Source organism: Aulonocara stuartgranti (genome assembly GCF_965226115.1).
Source record: "Aulonocara stuartgranti genome assembly, chromosome: 17".
In the NCBI taxonomy this organism is placed as follows: domain Eukaryota; kingdom Metazoa; phylum Chordata; class Actinopteri; order Cichliformes; family Cichlidae; genus Aulonocara; species Aulonocara stuartgranti.
The window spans coordinates 17,500,945-17,514,794 of NC_138953.1; the positions used below are offsets into that span (position 1 = coordinate 17,500,945).

The 13,850-nt window shown below is 39.4% G+C and overlaps 1 protein-coding gene across 1 annotated transcript; it reads right to left on the minus strand.

The window, feature by feature from the left end:
- Positions 1 to 3,618: 3,618 nt before the first annotated feature.
- cradd (CARD and death domain containing adaptor protein) lies at positions 3,619 to 9,098 on the minus strand. Its single transcript, XM_082509698.1, has 2 exons — positions 8,680 to 9,098; positions 3,619 to 4,735 (listed from the first exon to the last, which is right to left on the minus strand). The coding sequence occupies exons 1-2, from the start codon at positions 8,990 to 8,992 to the stop codon at positions 4,431 to 4,433; spliced, it is 618 nt and encodes a 205-aa protein (XP_082365824.1). The 5' UTR covers positions 8,993 to 9,098; the 3' UTR covers positions 3,619 to 4,430.
- Positions 9,099 to 13,850: the final 4,752 nt, after the last annotated feature.

Below are 13,850 nucleotides of genomic sequence, written 5' to 3' on the forward strand. Positions count from 1 at the left end.
AGCCTGCTCCACCCCCTGCTGGTGGAAACCACACATTACCAGACTGCTGCTTCATCTGCTGTCACCACATCCGATAAACATCTAGAAAACATCCAACAAACATTCAGCAAACATCCAGAAAACATGACCACAGCCTCAATGACTACAGACCTCACATATGTAGTCCTGCAGTGTTTCGTGCAGATAGTGTCTCAGCACATCAGAGACTGCCTACCTCCTCCATTGACCCCCACCAGTTTGCATCAAGAGCAAATCAGTCCACAGCAGAAGCCATCACCATCACCCTTCACAGAGCGCTGAGCCATCTGGAGACTAAGAAGAGCTAGTGAGGATGCTCTTGGTGGACCACAGCTCAGTGTTCAATACCATAATCCCAGACATCCTCACCTTCAGATCCCCTGTGCCATCTACTCCTGGATTAAAGACTTCCTACCAAACCAGCCTTAATCAGTCTGACTCAGCCCCCACCTCACCCTCCAACTCAGCACCGCACCCCTACTGTACACCCTGTACACCTATGACTAAACACAACCCACCCAACCAATGTCACCGTCAAGAATGCCAATGACACCACCGTGGTTGGGCTCATCTCTGGAGGAGATGAGACAGCATACAGTATAAATACAGTGAAGCTGAACATCTTTAAAACAAAAGAACTCATAATGGACTTCAGGAGGCACAGACAGGTGCCTTCTCAATATAAATGGAGAAGGGTGGACTCTGTCTCCACCTTTAGGTTTCTGGGCACTCACATCACCTGGACCCACAACACCATTGCCCTGGTAAAGAAGGCCCGGCTGTGGCTGCACTTTCTCTGTTCTAACGAAGAATAACCAGGACCAGAAGCTGCTGCTGGCCTTCTACTGCTCCTCAGTGGAGAGTGTGCCCTCCTCCTGCCTGGGTGTTCGGTACCCAGGAGCCACTACTGAGAACAGGAAGGCTGCACAGAGGGTTATTAACACCGTTCAAAAAATCATTGGCTGCCCTCTGCCACCCCTGCAGGCCATCGCCAGATCCTCCTGTCTCAGGTAAACCAGGGCCGTCACAGGTGTCTCTTCACACCCTGCCGGTTTCACGCTGCCCTCTGTTCACAGGTTCCCCATCAGATTCACTAACAGCTTCTTCCCCTTGGCCATTCAGACGGTTAGCAAACACTATCCCCCCACACCCCACCCACAAATATGAACCATGGTCTGAGTAACCCCCATCACTCAGGTCACTCACACACAGGCTCTATTCAGACAAAGTTTTTTGCACTACTTTCAAGCACTTTGTTCTCTAATGTGTGCCTTTCTATTGTTCTGTAAATATTCCTCATGTCCACTATTTCTATTTTATTCCCGCACAGTTGGTGTGGAGCACCCATAATTTCGTTATACATGTACAATGATAATAAATAATAATAATAATAATACATTTTATTTATAGGCGCCTTTCAGACCCTCAAGGTCACCTTACAAGAACACGTGAACAATAGCATAAAAAACATTTTTAAAAAAATTATGTATATATATTAAACATGGTAAAATAAAATTTAGACATAAACAGTCATAAAAGTATAAAGACAAGTATAAAAACTGAGCAAGGTAAAAATGGACTAAGACAGATCAGGTGTATGCAATTCTAAATAGATGAGTTTTGATACGTGATTTAAAAGTGAGACAGTGTGTGGTCCGGAGAACAAGTGGAAGTGCATTCCAAAGTCTCGGGGCAGAACAACTAAAGGCTCTGAGTCCAATGTTAGTCAGGCGAGCAGGTGGAAGAGACAGAAGGGAAGCTGAAGAAGAGCGGAGTGTACAAAGGGATAAGTATGTATGGAGAAGATCGGATAGATATGGAGGAGCAAAGTTATGAAGCGCTTTGAAAGTGAGAAGCAGGATCTTGAAATTGACCCAGAGGTGAACTGGAAGCCAATGGAGCTGTTTAAGAACAGGTGTTATATGTTCAGTGGATCTAGTTCTGGAAATAATACGAGCAGCTGTATTTTGAACTAACTACAATTTATGGAGGGATTTGTGAGGTAGACCATAGAGAAGAGAATTACAGTAATCTAAACGAGATGTGACAAGAGCATTGACAAGCATGGCGGTACTGTTTGGAGTGAGTGAGGGAGGAAGACGGTTAATATTACGGAGATGAAAGTAGGAAGACTGAGTGATATTATTTATATGTGCTGTGAAGGACAGAGTGCTATCGAGGATGACACCAAAACTCTTAACCTGAGGGGAGGGTGTGACATCAGAGTTATCAATGGATACCGAAAGACTGGTTGGAACTGTAGTCAGTTTTGATCTGGTGCCTATTAAAATGAATTCTGTTTTATTGCCATTAAGTTTAAGAAAGTTGTGAGTAAACCAGACCTTGATTTCACTTAAACAGTCAGAAATGGATGTGGGTGGGCGAGTAGCTGTGGGTTTGGAGGATAGGTAGAGCTGGGTGTCATCTGTGTAGCAGTGAGACTGGATGTTATGCTTCCTAAAAATATTACCTAGAGGTAGGAGATAGATGATAAAAAGTAAAGGACCCAGGACAGAGCCTTGGGGTACACCGGAATTAACTGGAGTAGATACTGATCTGTGAGGGAGTAATTGAACAAACTGTGAGCGGCCAGAGAGATAAGAGGTAAACCAGGCAAGTACTGTACCACTGATGCCAACAGATGCTAATCTGTGAAGGAGGATGCGGTGGGAGATAGTATCAAAAGCTGCTATGAGGTCAAGGAGAATGAGGATGGAGATAAGTCCTGAGTCAGCTGCAAGCAGAAGATCATTGGTGATTTTTACTAGAGCTGTTTCTGTACTGTGACATGAACGGAAGCCGGACTGAAACTGTTCGTACAAGTTATTTTCAGTGAGATGACAATGAACCTGTGCAGCCACTATCTAGAATAAAGGGCTATTCTATTCTATTCTATTCAGACACCTAGAATTCTGACTTTATTTCCTAGATTTCTTATGTATTTTTCTGAAAATCCTACAAATATATGATTTTGTTGTGAGATGTTTAACTATTAACTCTCACACGCATTTGAAACATTTTAACTTTAATTAAACTTTTCAATCTGAAAATTTCCACTGCTTGGTGAAAATACTGAGCTTAAACCCATGTAAACATTCCTCAGAACCACCAGTTCAAAGGTTAAAGGTTAACCCGGGATCTGGTTTCACTTTTTAAAGTCTTTTAAAAACTGTTAGAAAAAGCAAATTCAGTAACTGAAGAAATGTGAACTTTTCGTGGTTTCAACCACTTTTTTCAGACGGTCACTGTGGAAACAAAGTTCAACTCTTCAGTCCACCTTAAAAACTCAGAAAGCCGTCCCTCTGCAGGCTGTTGAGGAATTAATGAACAGCTTCCTGTGTGTGTCACAATGTTTTATTACACGCCTTTTAGAGTGTATTACTGTGTTAGTGTGTGTGGCTGAGTCACACTGTTTTATTACATGTGTGTATTAAAGAGTGTGTTACTGTGTGTGTGTGCACGCGCCTGTGTTTGGAGGCACAAAGGGCTCTCTGAAGGTTTTCCTCGGACTAAAATATTTGGTTTTCTTGAAACAAATCTGGGTCGTCTTCCAGGAAGGAGGTGGTGGTGGAGGAAGAAACACAAACACTGCACACACAGTTTTTACAGGAAACATTTGATTTAATTTCTCAGGAAAAAGTTCAGTCCAACTTTATTTGATCAGGATTTAAAGGGATAGTGCATTGCTTCATCACAGTAACTTATTCTGTTCACTTCCAGCTGACAGACCAGCTCAGCATGACTCACATTTCACAGTAATCCTTCTGTCTCTGATCCTGGGCCTCAGTAACAATGAGTGAAGCATGAAGCAGAGCAGGTGAGGATGCTCCTGTATGCTGATGATTCAGCTCCATGAAGAAACGTCATCCTGTCACTTTACACACTTCAGAACAAACTCAGGATTTAAATCTCTTTACATTTCTGCTCTTTCTGTCAGACTTTCTGCTTCAACATTTGAAATGAAGTCTCTCAGAATCCAGACTTTTTATCTTCAAACATAATCTAATCTCAGACTGAACTTTAATCCCAAACCTTCGACAGGTTATGTTGCTTCAACAGGATTTTACTGTCATGAGTTGATATTTATGCCACAAATTTACTCTTTTTTGTTTCATATTGTTGACTTTCTACAAAGCATTCATCTAAAGATGTGTTCTCTGGATATAAAGTTTAATAAAAGGATTCTAGCATCACACATCAGTTTTATGTAAAAAGTTTAAAACCCCACAGACACAAGCAATAAAGGCACATTTTAGTCTTTGGCTGCTTCAGTTTGTTCTAAATTTGATTTTTCTGATTTATATCCTGAAAACACTTCAAAACTTGAACATAAGTGTAAAAATGTATATTTTTCCCTAATATTATATTTCAGATTTCAGTCTTTTTCTTCATTTGAAATGCGTCTCTCTGCATTACGAAGAAACGTTCAGAACGTCCTCCAGGACCGCTGAATGGATGCCAGCGCTCTGCAGACTCTGCAGTAGCCTCTCCACTGTCGCTCGCTTCCCTTCAGCCCGCCTCCACCGCACCAGCCCAGCGAGCGCCGCCGCCTGAGAACTGAGGCTGTGATCGGACCGGCATCGAAACAACACCTCTGCCGACAGACCCAGATCCAATAGCACCGATTCCCACTCGGCACCGAGCTGCAACGCCAGCTGGGACAACTCTCGATCTGAGGGAACCCGCTGTAGAACCGATTCTTGGAGCCGACAGGCGTCTGCAGACAGACGGAGAACAGGAAGGTCAAAGGAAATAAACTTTCACCTATATAAAAAAAAAAATCATTGTTTACCTTTTTTTATTATCATAATGTCATTATCATCTTAGAACTAGAACCTCAGTTCTAATTTCAGATTCTGGATTTAATCCTGACTTTTATTTCTATTTCACAGTTTTTGTCATTTTTATTTCAAAATGTGGATTTTAATCAACTTTGAGTTCAAATTTCTAACAATAACATGAACAATAACACTTCTTTGAAAAAAAGTTTCTTTGACATTCAGTTTAAAACTTTTTTTAGACTTCTCCCGAAAACCAAAACTGTCACAAAAAAAAAAAAAAAAAAAATCATGTTTAACCTCAGAATATGTACTGACAAAAAACAAAAAACACTTTTCAATGTAATCTTAATTCGTTGATTTTGGACTTAATGACTTATTTTCGATATAATTATTTCTTGTACACATCAACATATATATTCAGTTTTGTTGTTTTATAGGGAAAATTCAGATGTATCAAAAACTCAAAACTGTAAATGAACTAATACAATGAATTTATTTTCTAAATAACACAAAATATGACTTATTTTTATTTGCTTAGACAAAGACTTTATTCAGGTTTAACTGAAGATTTTTTTTTAAATAGAATTTCTAATAATTACTTTTCAATTTATTCTTAGACTACATGTTTATTTTAATTTTAAAATTCTGAAATTCTCTTTAAACTAATTATTGAATTTGGAGTTTGTCATTCTGAAATATCACAAATTCAGACTTATTTCAAATCTGGACTAAATTTTCACATTTCAAAAAGAAAAAAAAAGCAGACTTTGATCGACTGATTTATATTTGCCCTCTTCAGGTTTATTTCATAATATCAAATTCATCTAACAGATTTCCAGTTTAAATTGTTTTAAATCTGAACATTGCTTTGGTTTGTAAACATCTTATTTTAAATGTTATCTCCAAATGTTTGAATGTTTGGTTTGTATTGTCAGGATTGTGATGTTTTCAACTTAACACCCTCATAAGGACAAACAGACGTGAATGGCTGTTTGGATTGGGCAACTCCGAGCCCGTTGGTGCTCTGCAGGGTGCCGTTTGTTTGTAACCTCAGCTGGTTGAGCAATTCGAACTTTCCGGGGGTTGAACAAACAGTGAAGCGTGGTTACTGTGACCTCACAGGAAAACATGACGCCAACAGCTCATAGTATTTTTTCTGTTGTTGTTGATGCTGCCGTCCAATGAATGAAGACCAAACGGCACAGCCCTCCCACCACCGCCTGCCTACGTTAAAATACTGAGAACTGAAGTTACAGCAAAAACCAGTGACAGCAGAACAAATAAAGTTTATTCAAACGGCCAGAACACAAACAAGTGTAGAATGTTTTTGCCTTTTTCTGCTTCAAATGCTGACATCACTGAATCCATGCACGGCAGGCGTGAGCCCACCAAAATCTATTTTTAAAAAAACTGTAATTTACATGACCTTTAAAATCCAAGCTTGTTTGCTGCTGCTGTAACCTCCTAGGACCTGGCGTCCACATATGTGGACATCACATTTTGGGTTGTCTAGACCAAAATACAAAGTTTTGCTCTACAAGGGCCTGATATCCACTTACGAGGACATTATACTGCCTCTGTTCTATCGAAAATCTAAACGAATACCCTCATATGTGGCTCTAATTTTTCTCAGAAACAAAAATTAGGTAAAAAAAAAAAAAAAAAAAATCAAAAATCTGGTAATTCTTTGTTTTTACATTCATCGGGTCCCGATCAGCCCAAGCATCAAAGAGAAATTAAAAATGCATGCCATGGAAGAGTGCTCTGCAGGTGTGAGAGGGCTTCTCTGCTGCCGCTGATCAGACCAACCCCACACCAGGTAACTAGTGATGGCCAAACTCTGACCGTCTGAGGGGTAGTGAGACGACTCAGACGCCTACAGATCAAAAATAGAACATCTGCTGGCATCCGTCTGATCACTTCATTAATCACTGAAAGAGCTTCATTTTGTCCAAAACACAGTTTACCGTCAGCTGTGACAATGATGGAGTATCAAATCCACAAACGTTGGGTTAGGTGGATAACTGTTGATCACATTATTGTATTAATAAATGACTGCTGTTGATTTTTACTCAGCATCTGATGGAAGCTGCAGATTATTTGTTTCATTAACTTTAAACTGAAAGCATCCACAGTCCCGTGATGAAGATGTGCTTCAGGTTAGACTGAAGGAAGAGGACAGTCTTCCTCTCGGGCTTTAATCAAAGTCAGGAGACTCGTTAAGACCAATGCTCCGTGTTCAGACTTCCAGCTCACAGGATGACTTCAACCTACAGGAAGTCCTGCACGATTCATTTGGATTCATTTTATAAATAAAAATCCACATTTTCAAATTAAAGTCAAAACAAATTTAAAATTCCAACCTTGTGTGTCTGAAGTTTACAATTTCTGGATTAAAAGTGACAAAGTTGTGAATTTTATGAATCCAAGTTATGAGATGAGTGTGAACTATACAAATCTAAGATTTGGATTTGAGGATTGAGCAAACAGAGAGAAAGTTACATTTAACACTAAAAAGTCTGAGTCTTTACATTTTAGTTCAGATTAGGACAGAGATGACAGGATTAGACGGTCAGGATTCTGCATCAATACTTTGTCAGCACGACGTGGGACTTTCCTGGAAAAAACAATCAAAATCAGGGACTCCGAGAACGGCTGCAGCAGGAAAATTCTGGGAAACTAAACTCAGACAAAAATAAAACGAGGGGATTTTGAGAGGCTGAAAACCCACCACTCAGAGGAGGAGGAAGAGTTTGTTTTCCTGCCCAGGCCTCCCTCGTCCACCTCCTCCTTTTATTACCTCCCTCTTGGTTTCCAGGAACCTGGCAGCAGCTTCCCAGCCAGATGTTTGGGATCAGATTCACATGATGCTGATTCTGCATAATCCCAAACCTCCTTGGAGCAGATCAGTCTCCTCCCATTTTTCTAAGTGGGGAATTTGTTCTGCCGAACACTTCTGATTTTGATAAATGTTAAATAGTGTATTATATTTCTACATACATTTTTTGTGGGGTTTTTAGGCTTGTAAATGGTAAATGGCCTGTATTTGTATAGGGCCCTAAGGGCCCCAAAGCGCTTTACATATCCAGTCATCCACCCATTCACACACACATTCACACACTGGTGATGGCAAGCTACAGTGTAGCCACAGCCAACCTGGGGCACACTGACAGAGGCGAGGCTGCCGAACACTGGTGCCACCGTGCCCTCTGACCACCACCAGTAGGCAACGGGTGAAGTGTCTTGCCCAAGGACACAACGACCGAGACTATCCAAGCCGGGGCTCGAACCGGCAACCTTCCGATTACAAGACGAACTCCCAACTCTTGAGCCACGATCGCCCCAGTAAATCATCAGTGTGATTTCCCCCCTAAAAATAAATGGCACTATCCATTTTTAAGCAATTAAAAAAGCCAAATGCAGCAAATGTGATACAAATTAAAAGTCATATAAGAAAACTGAAATGTAATTTATGTTTTAAATAAATTTGTCACATGGTTCAATAAACTGTCGATTTTCAAAAATTAGAATTTTCTGGAAATTATTTCATGGTTCAGTCCTCAAATCAGACAATACTTCCATGAGGTTTGGTTGAACTAAATGTGACCCACTCACAGTGGTCAGAGTCTTTGATGTAGTCCACGTTACAGAGGTCCAAGAGAAGTGGTCTTACATTTGGACCTGGTCACACTGGATGTAGTCTCCTCAGACAAACATCAGTGACCTCTGACCCTCATCTGATCCTAAAACAAAGGACCCAGAGGCTGATCTGTGTCCTGGATCTGGTCTGGCTAAAGTACCTGTGCCTCATGTTTCTGCCAACAAGACTTCCGGGTTTATGTAGAGAGGTATGATTCCCCCGCACCCTGATTGGTTTTACCTTTGGGTCCGGGTTCAGGTGGGGTCTGGAGCTCCTGCAGCAGTCGGTCCCGGACCCAACTGAAATCCTGCAGGGACCGCAGGAAGGATTGGAAGGCCCGGGGCCCGCGGCTCGGCAGGAGGTCCAGGAGCCGGAGGGTCTTCTGTCTCTCCGTGGATCGGGACTCGATGTCCTCCACCTGCGCGTCCGTTAAAATCTCCTCCTGGTACAGAAACGGAACGATGGTTTCGCTGACCAGAAGCTGGCCGGACAGCTCCAGCCGGTGTTTTCGGAGGACGGCTCTGTGCACCGGGTCCATTTCACCGAAGCTCATAAAAATAAGCAGTTCCACATCATTAAACTAGTCCTTTGTGTCAGCTGTACAACTACCTTTCAACTGCTCTGTTTTTGTGCTCGGGTGGAAACAAGCAGGCGGAACCAAAGTCTTTGCTAATCACGTTGCGTTCACATTTTTTTATGGTAATACAATCTAAAATTTGCTTAGATTGGTGGTTAATATGGGATCTATTTGCGTGGAAGGATTGGTTAGTCGTTGATCTTAAATTCGGCGTGCGTTTATACCCCGGATAAAATTAACTTTGAGGGAAAACAGATTTTATGCAGATTGGTTCTGATAAGATGATTTCTGGTGACGTAAATGTACGCCGAAGTTCGGTAAGAAGCCTCGCAGAGCGTTCCACTTTACTGATAAATATTCTTCATTAATAAATCCACGAGGAAACCTCAAAAACAAAGTATTGAATTAGGTTCAGCGTACCATAGCATCGAGCAACGTTACCTAACACACAGCATTAGCTAAAAACCAAGGGTAATTTTATAGATACAAGATATATTTTATTAATAAAAAAAGAAAATAACGTTTATAAAATATCTGCCGAATTCATTAAAAAGCCACAATCTGACCAAAGAAGTTAATATATTTGTTATATATCAGATACTTACATTTAGGAATTCAAAATAAAATTCCCCAAACTGAAAGATTTTCCATGGAGTTCACAAAACCTCGTGTCACATTGTCCTTTATTACAAGATTTTATTTTCAAAGACCAATTTACAGTTAACTGAATCTGTTTTTGACATTGTTATTGATAATATGTGATTCATATGTTTATTTGTGAGAAAAATAATTTATACATAGCCACCAAATGAAAAACAGTACACTGAGACAAATTCATAAAGCTGACTACTGCACAATGTTCTCATTTGCACATTTAAAAATGTGGGGAAAAGAATCTAAATTTTTACATCTTTAATTTAAAGCACCAGGAAGTTTAATCATGAACATTTGTTATTTCTACAAATCTAGAAAATGAATGGAATAACTTGCAGCAGTTCTTGCTAGAAGAACTTAAACAACAAATATGACCAGTCTATAAACACGTTTCAGGTTTCCTGGCACACTCAGGCTTCTATAAAGAATGGGCCTTCATAAACTAACCAGAGAAACAAAATTTAACAGAGAGATTTTATTAGCATCATTTGTTTCTTTGTATTATGTTTTTATTAAAAAAAAAAATCTGATTATTAATGAAGATATTCAGCTTTTTCCTTTCAATAAATGATAAAAAAAAACCCAACCATTTATTACACACATACCTGGGCTTCCATAGTTTTGTCCTGTGGGTGTGAATCAATAACAGCATGAAGTATAAGCAGCAGTGAGACATTATTGATGAGGCACCATATAAAATTTATTGATCTCCTGGTAGGAGCTGATCAGTTCATCGTTTACATGCTTCAGAAACATACCAGAAATACAGACACGATTAATTATATACTTCATCAGATCACAGGGGCTGCGATATGTACAAGAACGCGCACACGCCCTGCCTGCTTGGTGCATCCATGCTTAATTCAACTGCTCTTTGTCATCTTCATCATGGAACTGGTCAGATATCAAGGCTGAAGCACAAACAAACACCCTGATTGGCCCTCCTTATACACACATCACAGGACACACCCTGTTTACCTGAGCAGCTACATGACCAATCAGCTCTGCCCCTTCTTCTTGGCCGATGCTGAGCTGTGATTGGATGTTTGAAAATGATTTTAAAGAAAGGTGACAGAGCGTGAGCATGCAGCATCGACGCCCTGTACCCGATCAGGGACAACTTGACAAAAACATAACATGGTCACTTGTGTAACCTTCATTTCTATGGTAACAAACAGGTTGAATCCATGACTAAATGTTTTTTTTTTTTCATTAAATTAAGTGCTTGCATGTCTGTTGGATTAATGAGGCAACCACAAGATTCCACAGGCCCCCCCAAAAAACATGCAATTTTTGAATGAAGTTTGGTTAAATGTGCTCCAGAGACTCAGCATTAACCATCAACACTGGTGGGTGAATATGAATCCTAAAAACAAAAGCTTTTTAATGAGGCTTGGTCAGGGTTTGTTAAACATGTTTGTGAAATGTGGTGGTTCAGCGGGTTTTGTTTTGTTTGGAGACATATTTGAGACTAAGACCATTTAATCCAAATCACACCCACTTGCACCACATTTCTGGGGATTTTTCTTTTACATTGGGGGTAAAACAAGAACTTTTTGTAAGCAGGAAAAACCCTGATGATTATGATGACGACAACAACAAAGATGGTGCTGAATTTATCGGGACTAATTACTAACACCAGCAGGATGTATTTAGATTTTTGAATTGAGTTTGGCTGAATTGTAGTTAAAGGTTCCTTCCTGAGTAAGGGCTCGAAGCTAGAGATATGGTGTCAGTGAGACTTCCTGGTAAAATAAAATAAAGATATAAACATATTTTTTTACCAGGTCTCAGTGTCTGTGCTGAATTTAGGAGACCATGATACTGGTAATAAAAACGTAGGATATTTAAATTGAGTTTGGTTGGAAAGTCTTCACACAGCCTGAAGCTGGTTCATTGGTGCAGACTGAGGTTATTTGATGAATTGAGCTTTGAAAGTGTGCCTTTCCGTCTCCTTGCTACAGAAATAACAGGTCCTGCACCTTTACAGCTCTGAGCCAATCACAGTTTAAGAAAACTGAGTATTTACTACATGCAGGTACAAAGTCTGAGGAGCTTGTTTTGATTCTGAACGTCCACGAGGACACCTCGACTCTCCGCCTCACCAGCGTTCACTGTCACAGGCTGTCTGTCGGCCAATCAGAAGGCTCTGTTTACTTGTGTTTACAGGTGGGACTGACAAGCTCTGACTGGTGGAGAAAAATGGAAAATTATTCTATTTCCTGATTTTTGTTTTCCTTCTGTTAATTATTTCCACAGAAATCCTCGCAGAAACTTTCCAACATGAAGAGGCCGAATAATCAATCAAAAGATCAATTAGAAAATCAATCTGGAACCGCTATTTGGTCTAAACATATTTTTTTCTTTTTTTCACTGATCAAATAATCAATAACTTAATGGGAACAATAATTACTAACTTGATCAATAATAAACATTTAAAAATGTGAAAAAAAGGTTAATCAATAATCGATTAATATTCATGTTTCAACACTTAAATTACTGTGACCAGGTTGAAAGAGGTTACATATGGAGGACCAACATGGCCAAAACTCTGCACGAAATTATTAAAAACACACAAAATAATGAAGTTATAAGATGGGACATATTTCAGTATTTGTATTAACACCTCTATTAGTTTTATTTACAATTTTTGAATTTATTTAAAAATATTTTAAATAAAAATATTTCTATTTTAGTTTTGTTTCTGTTCTTTTTTGCTTTTGTATTTCCCTCCATATTTTCAAAGCTTATTTACTTTAAGTAAAGTCATACAAATAAAAAAAGCAAAGAAAACATTAAAGAAATAAAAACAAATATTAAAAGTTTAAAGTTATTTATTTTGTTTAGTGAAGTCATTTCAGTCCTCGTCTTTTAAAAGCATACTTTCTGATTGGCCAGCTTCTGGACACCCACTGTTTACTTTAGATTTGAAATAAAGAGAAAAGCTAGTAACCCATGAACCCACAATTTGCTGTTTACGTTCTTCTGACACCAAACTCCATTCAAAAAAAGTCATTTTAAGTAGGCCTGCTGCTACAATTTGTTGTTATAATTGATCATGTTGACTAAGATGCATCCTATAGAAAAACCACATGAATGCACTTTTGTAATAGCAATACACTACAGGAAGCTAAGGGGGCAGCATCGCCTCTATCACCTGGCAAGACTGCACTCACTACTAACGAAGAAGAACATTGTCTGAACGGCAAAAGTGGATGACAGAAGTAAACTGAAAGGGAGATTAAATTTAAAAAAAAAAAAAAAAAGTGAAAGTATTTTACAAAAATTAAACAGTTAAACCAGACCGTGCTAAACGGAGCTTTCCTTCCACGACTGCAGTGCATGAGCATTTCAAACGCTGTCACCCTAGAGCTGTTACATCAGCTCTGATGAGTCTGTTATTGAGAGCTGAGTCAGTGCGTCACATTGATACCTTGTTCATGTTCGTACAGTAATGTTTATTTTAGCTTACCTGTTAGAAACCTCTCAGGATGCTTGCTAAGCATTTCAGTTTTGCTAGCCAATGACTGAAATCCAATAGCAAACCAGTACATTTCTGAAAAGAGGCTGATGCACCTCTCAAATTGCTGAAATCATGACAGAGAGCATCTTCAGCATGTTTATCAGCAGCTGGGAACATCTCAAAGACAAGTGTGAGCTTTCCTCCAGAGCATGTCTACTGCAGTTGTGAATTCATGAACTGAATCATCTGTAAACTTCGGAAACTTGTTATTTTGAACCTGAACAAAAAAATAAATTTTTTTTTTTTAATTCAAAGCTTTATTCGAGTTTATGGACACTTTTCTGTTTAAAGTAGCATTTTAATTTATGTTCCTTGATATTTTATTGACTTACTTTTATTCTGACCGTGCTATTGAGTAATGCTAGAGATACATTTGATTATTTTCAAATTCACATGTTTCCTGGGTAATTATTTGAATTTGCTGTGGAATGAGACAACAGGGTGACAGTCACAGGTGGGCAGACCAGAGAAGGTGAGGTCCTGGAGCCTAGAACAGGAAGTTTGCCCACAGGGACAAGAGTTACTGAAATAATCGTTGACTAATTGAAGAAAAATTGACAGATTAGTCAACTACCAATCTTTAGTTGCAGCTGTAATTTAAAGGGAATGTTTTCCAAACCTGTGCAAATCTGTGATTCATCAGCAGAGCAAACCTGA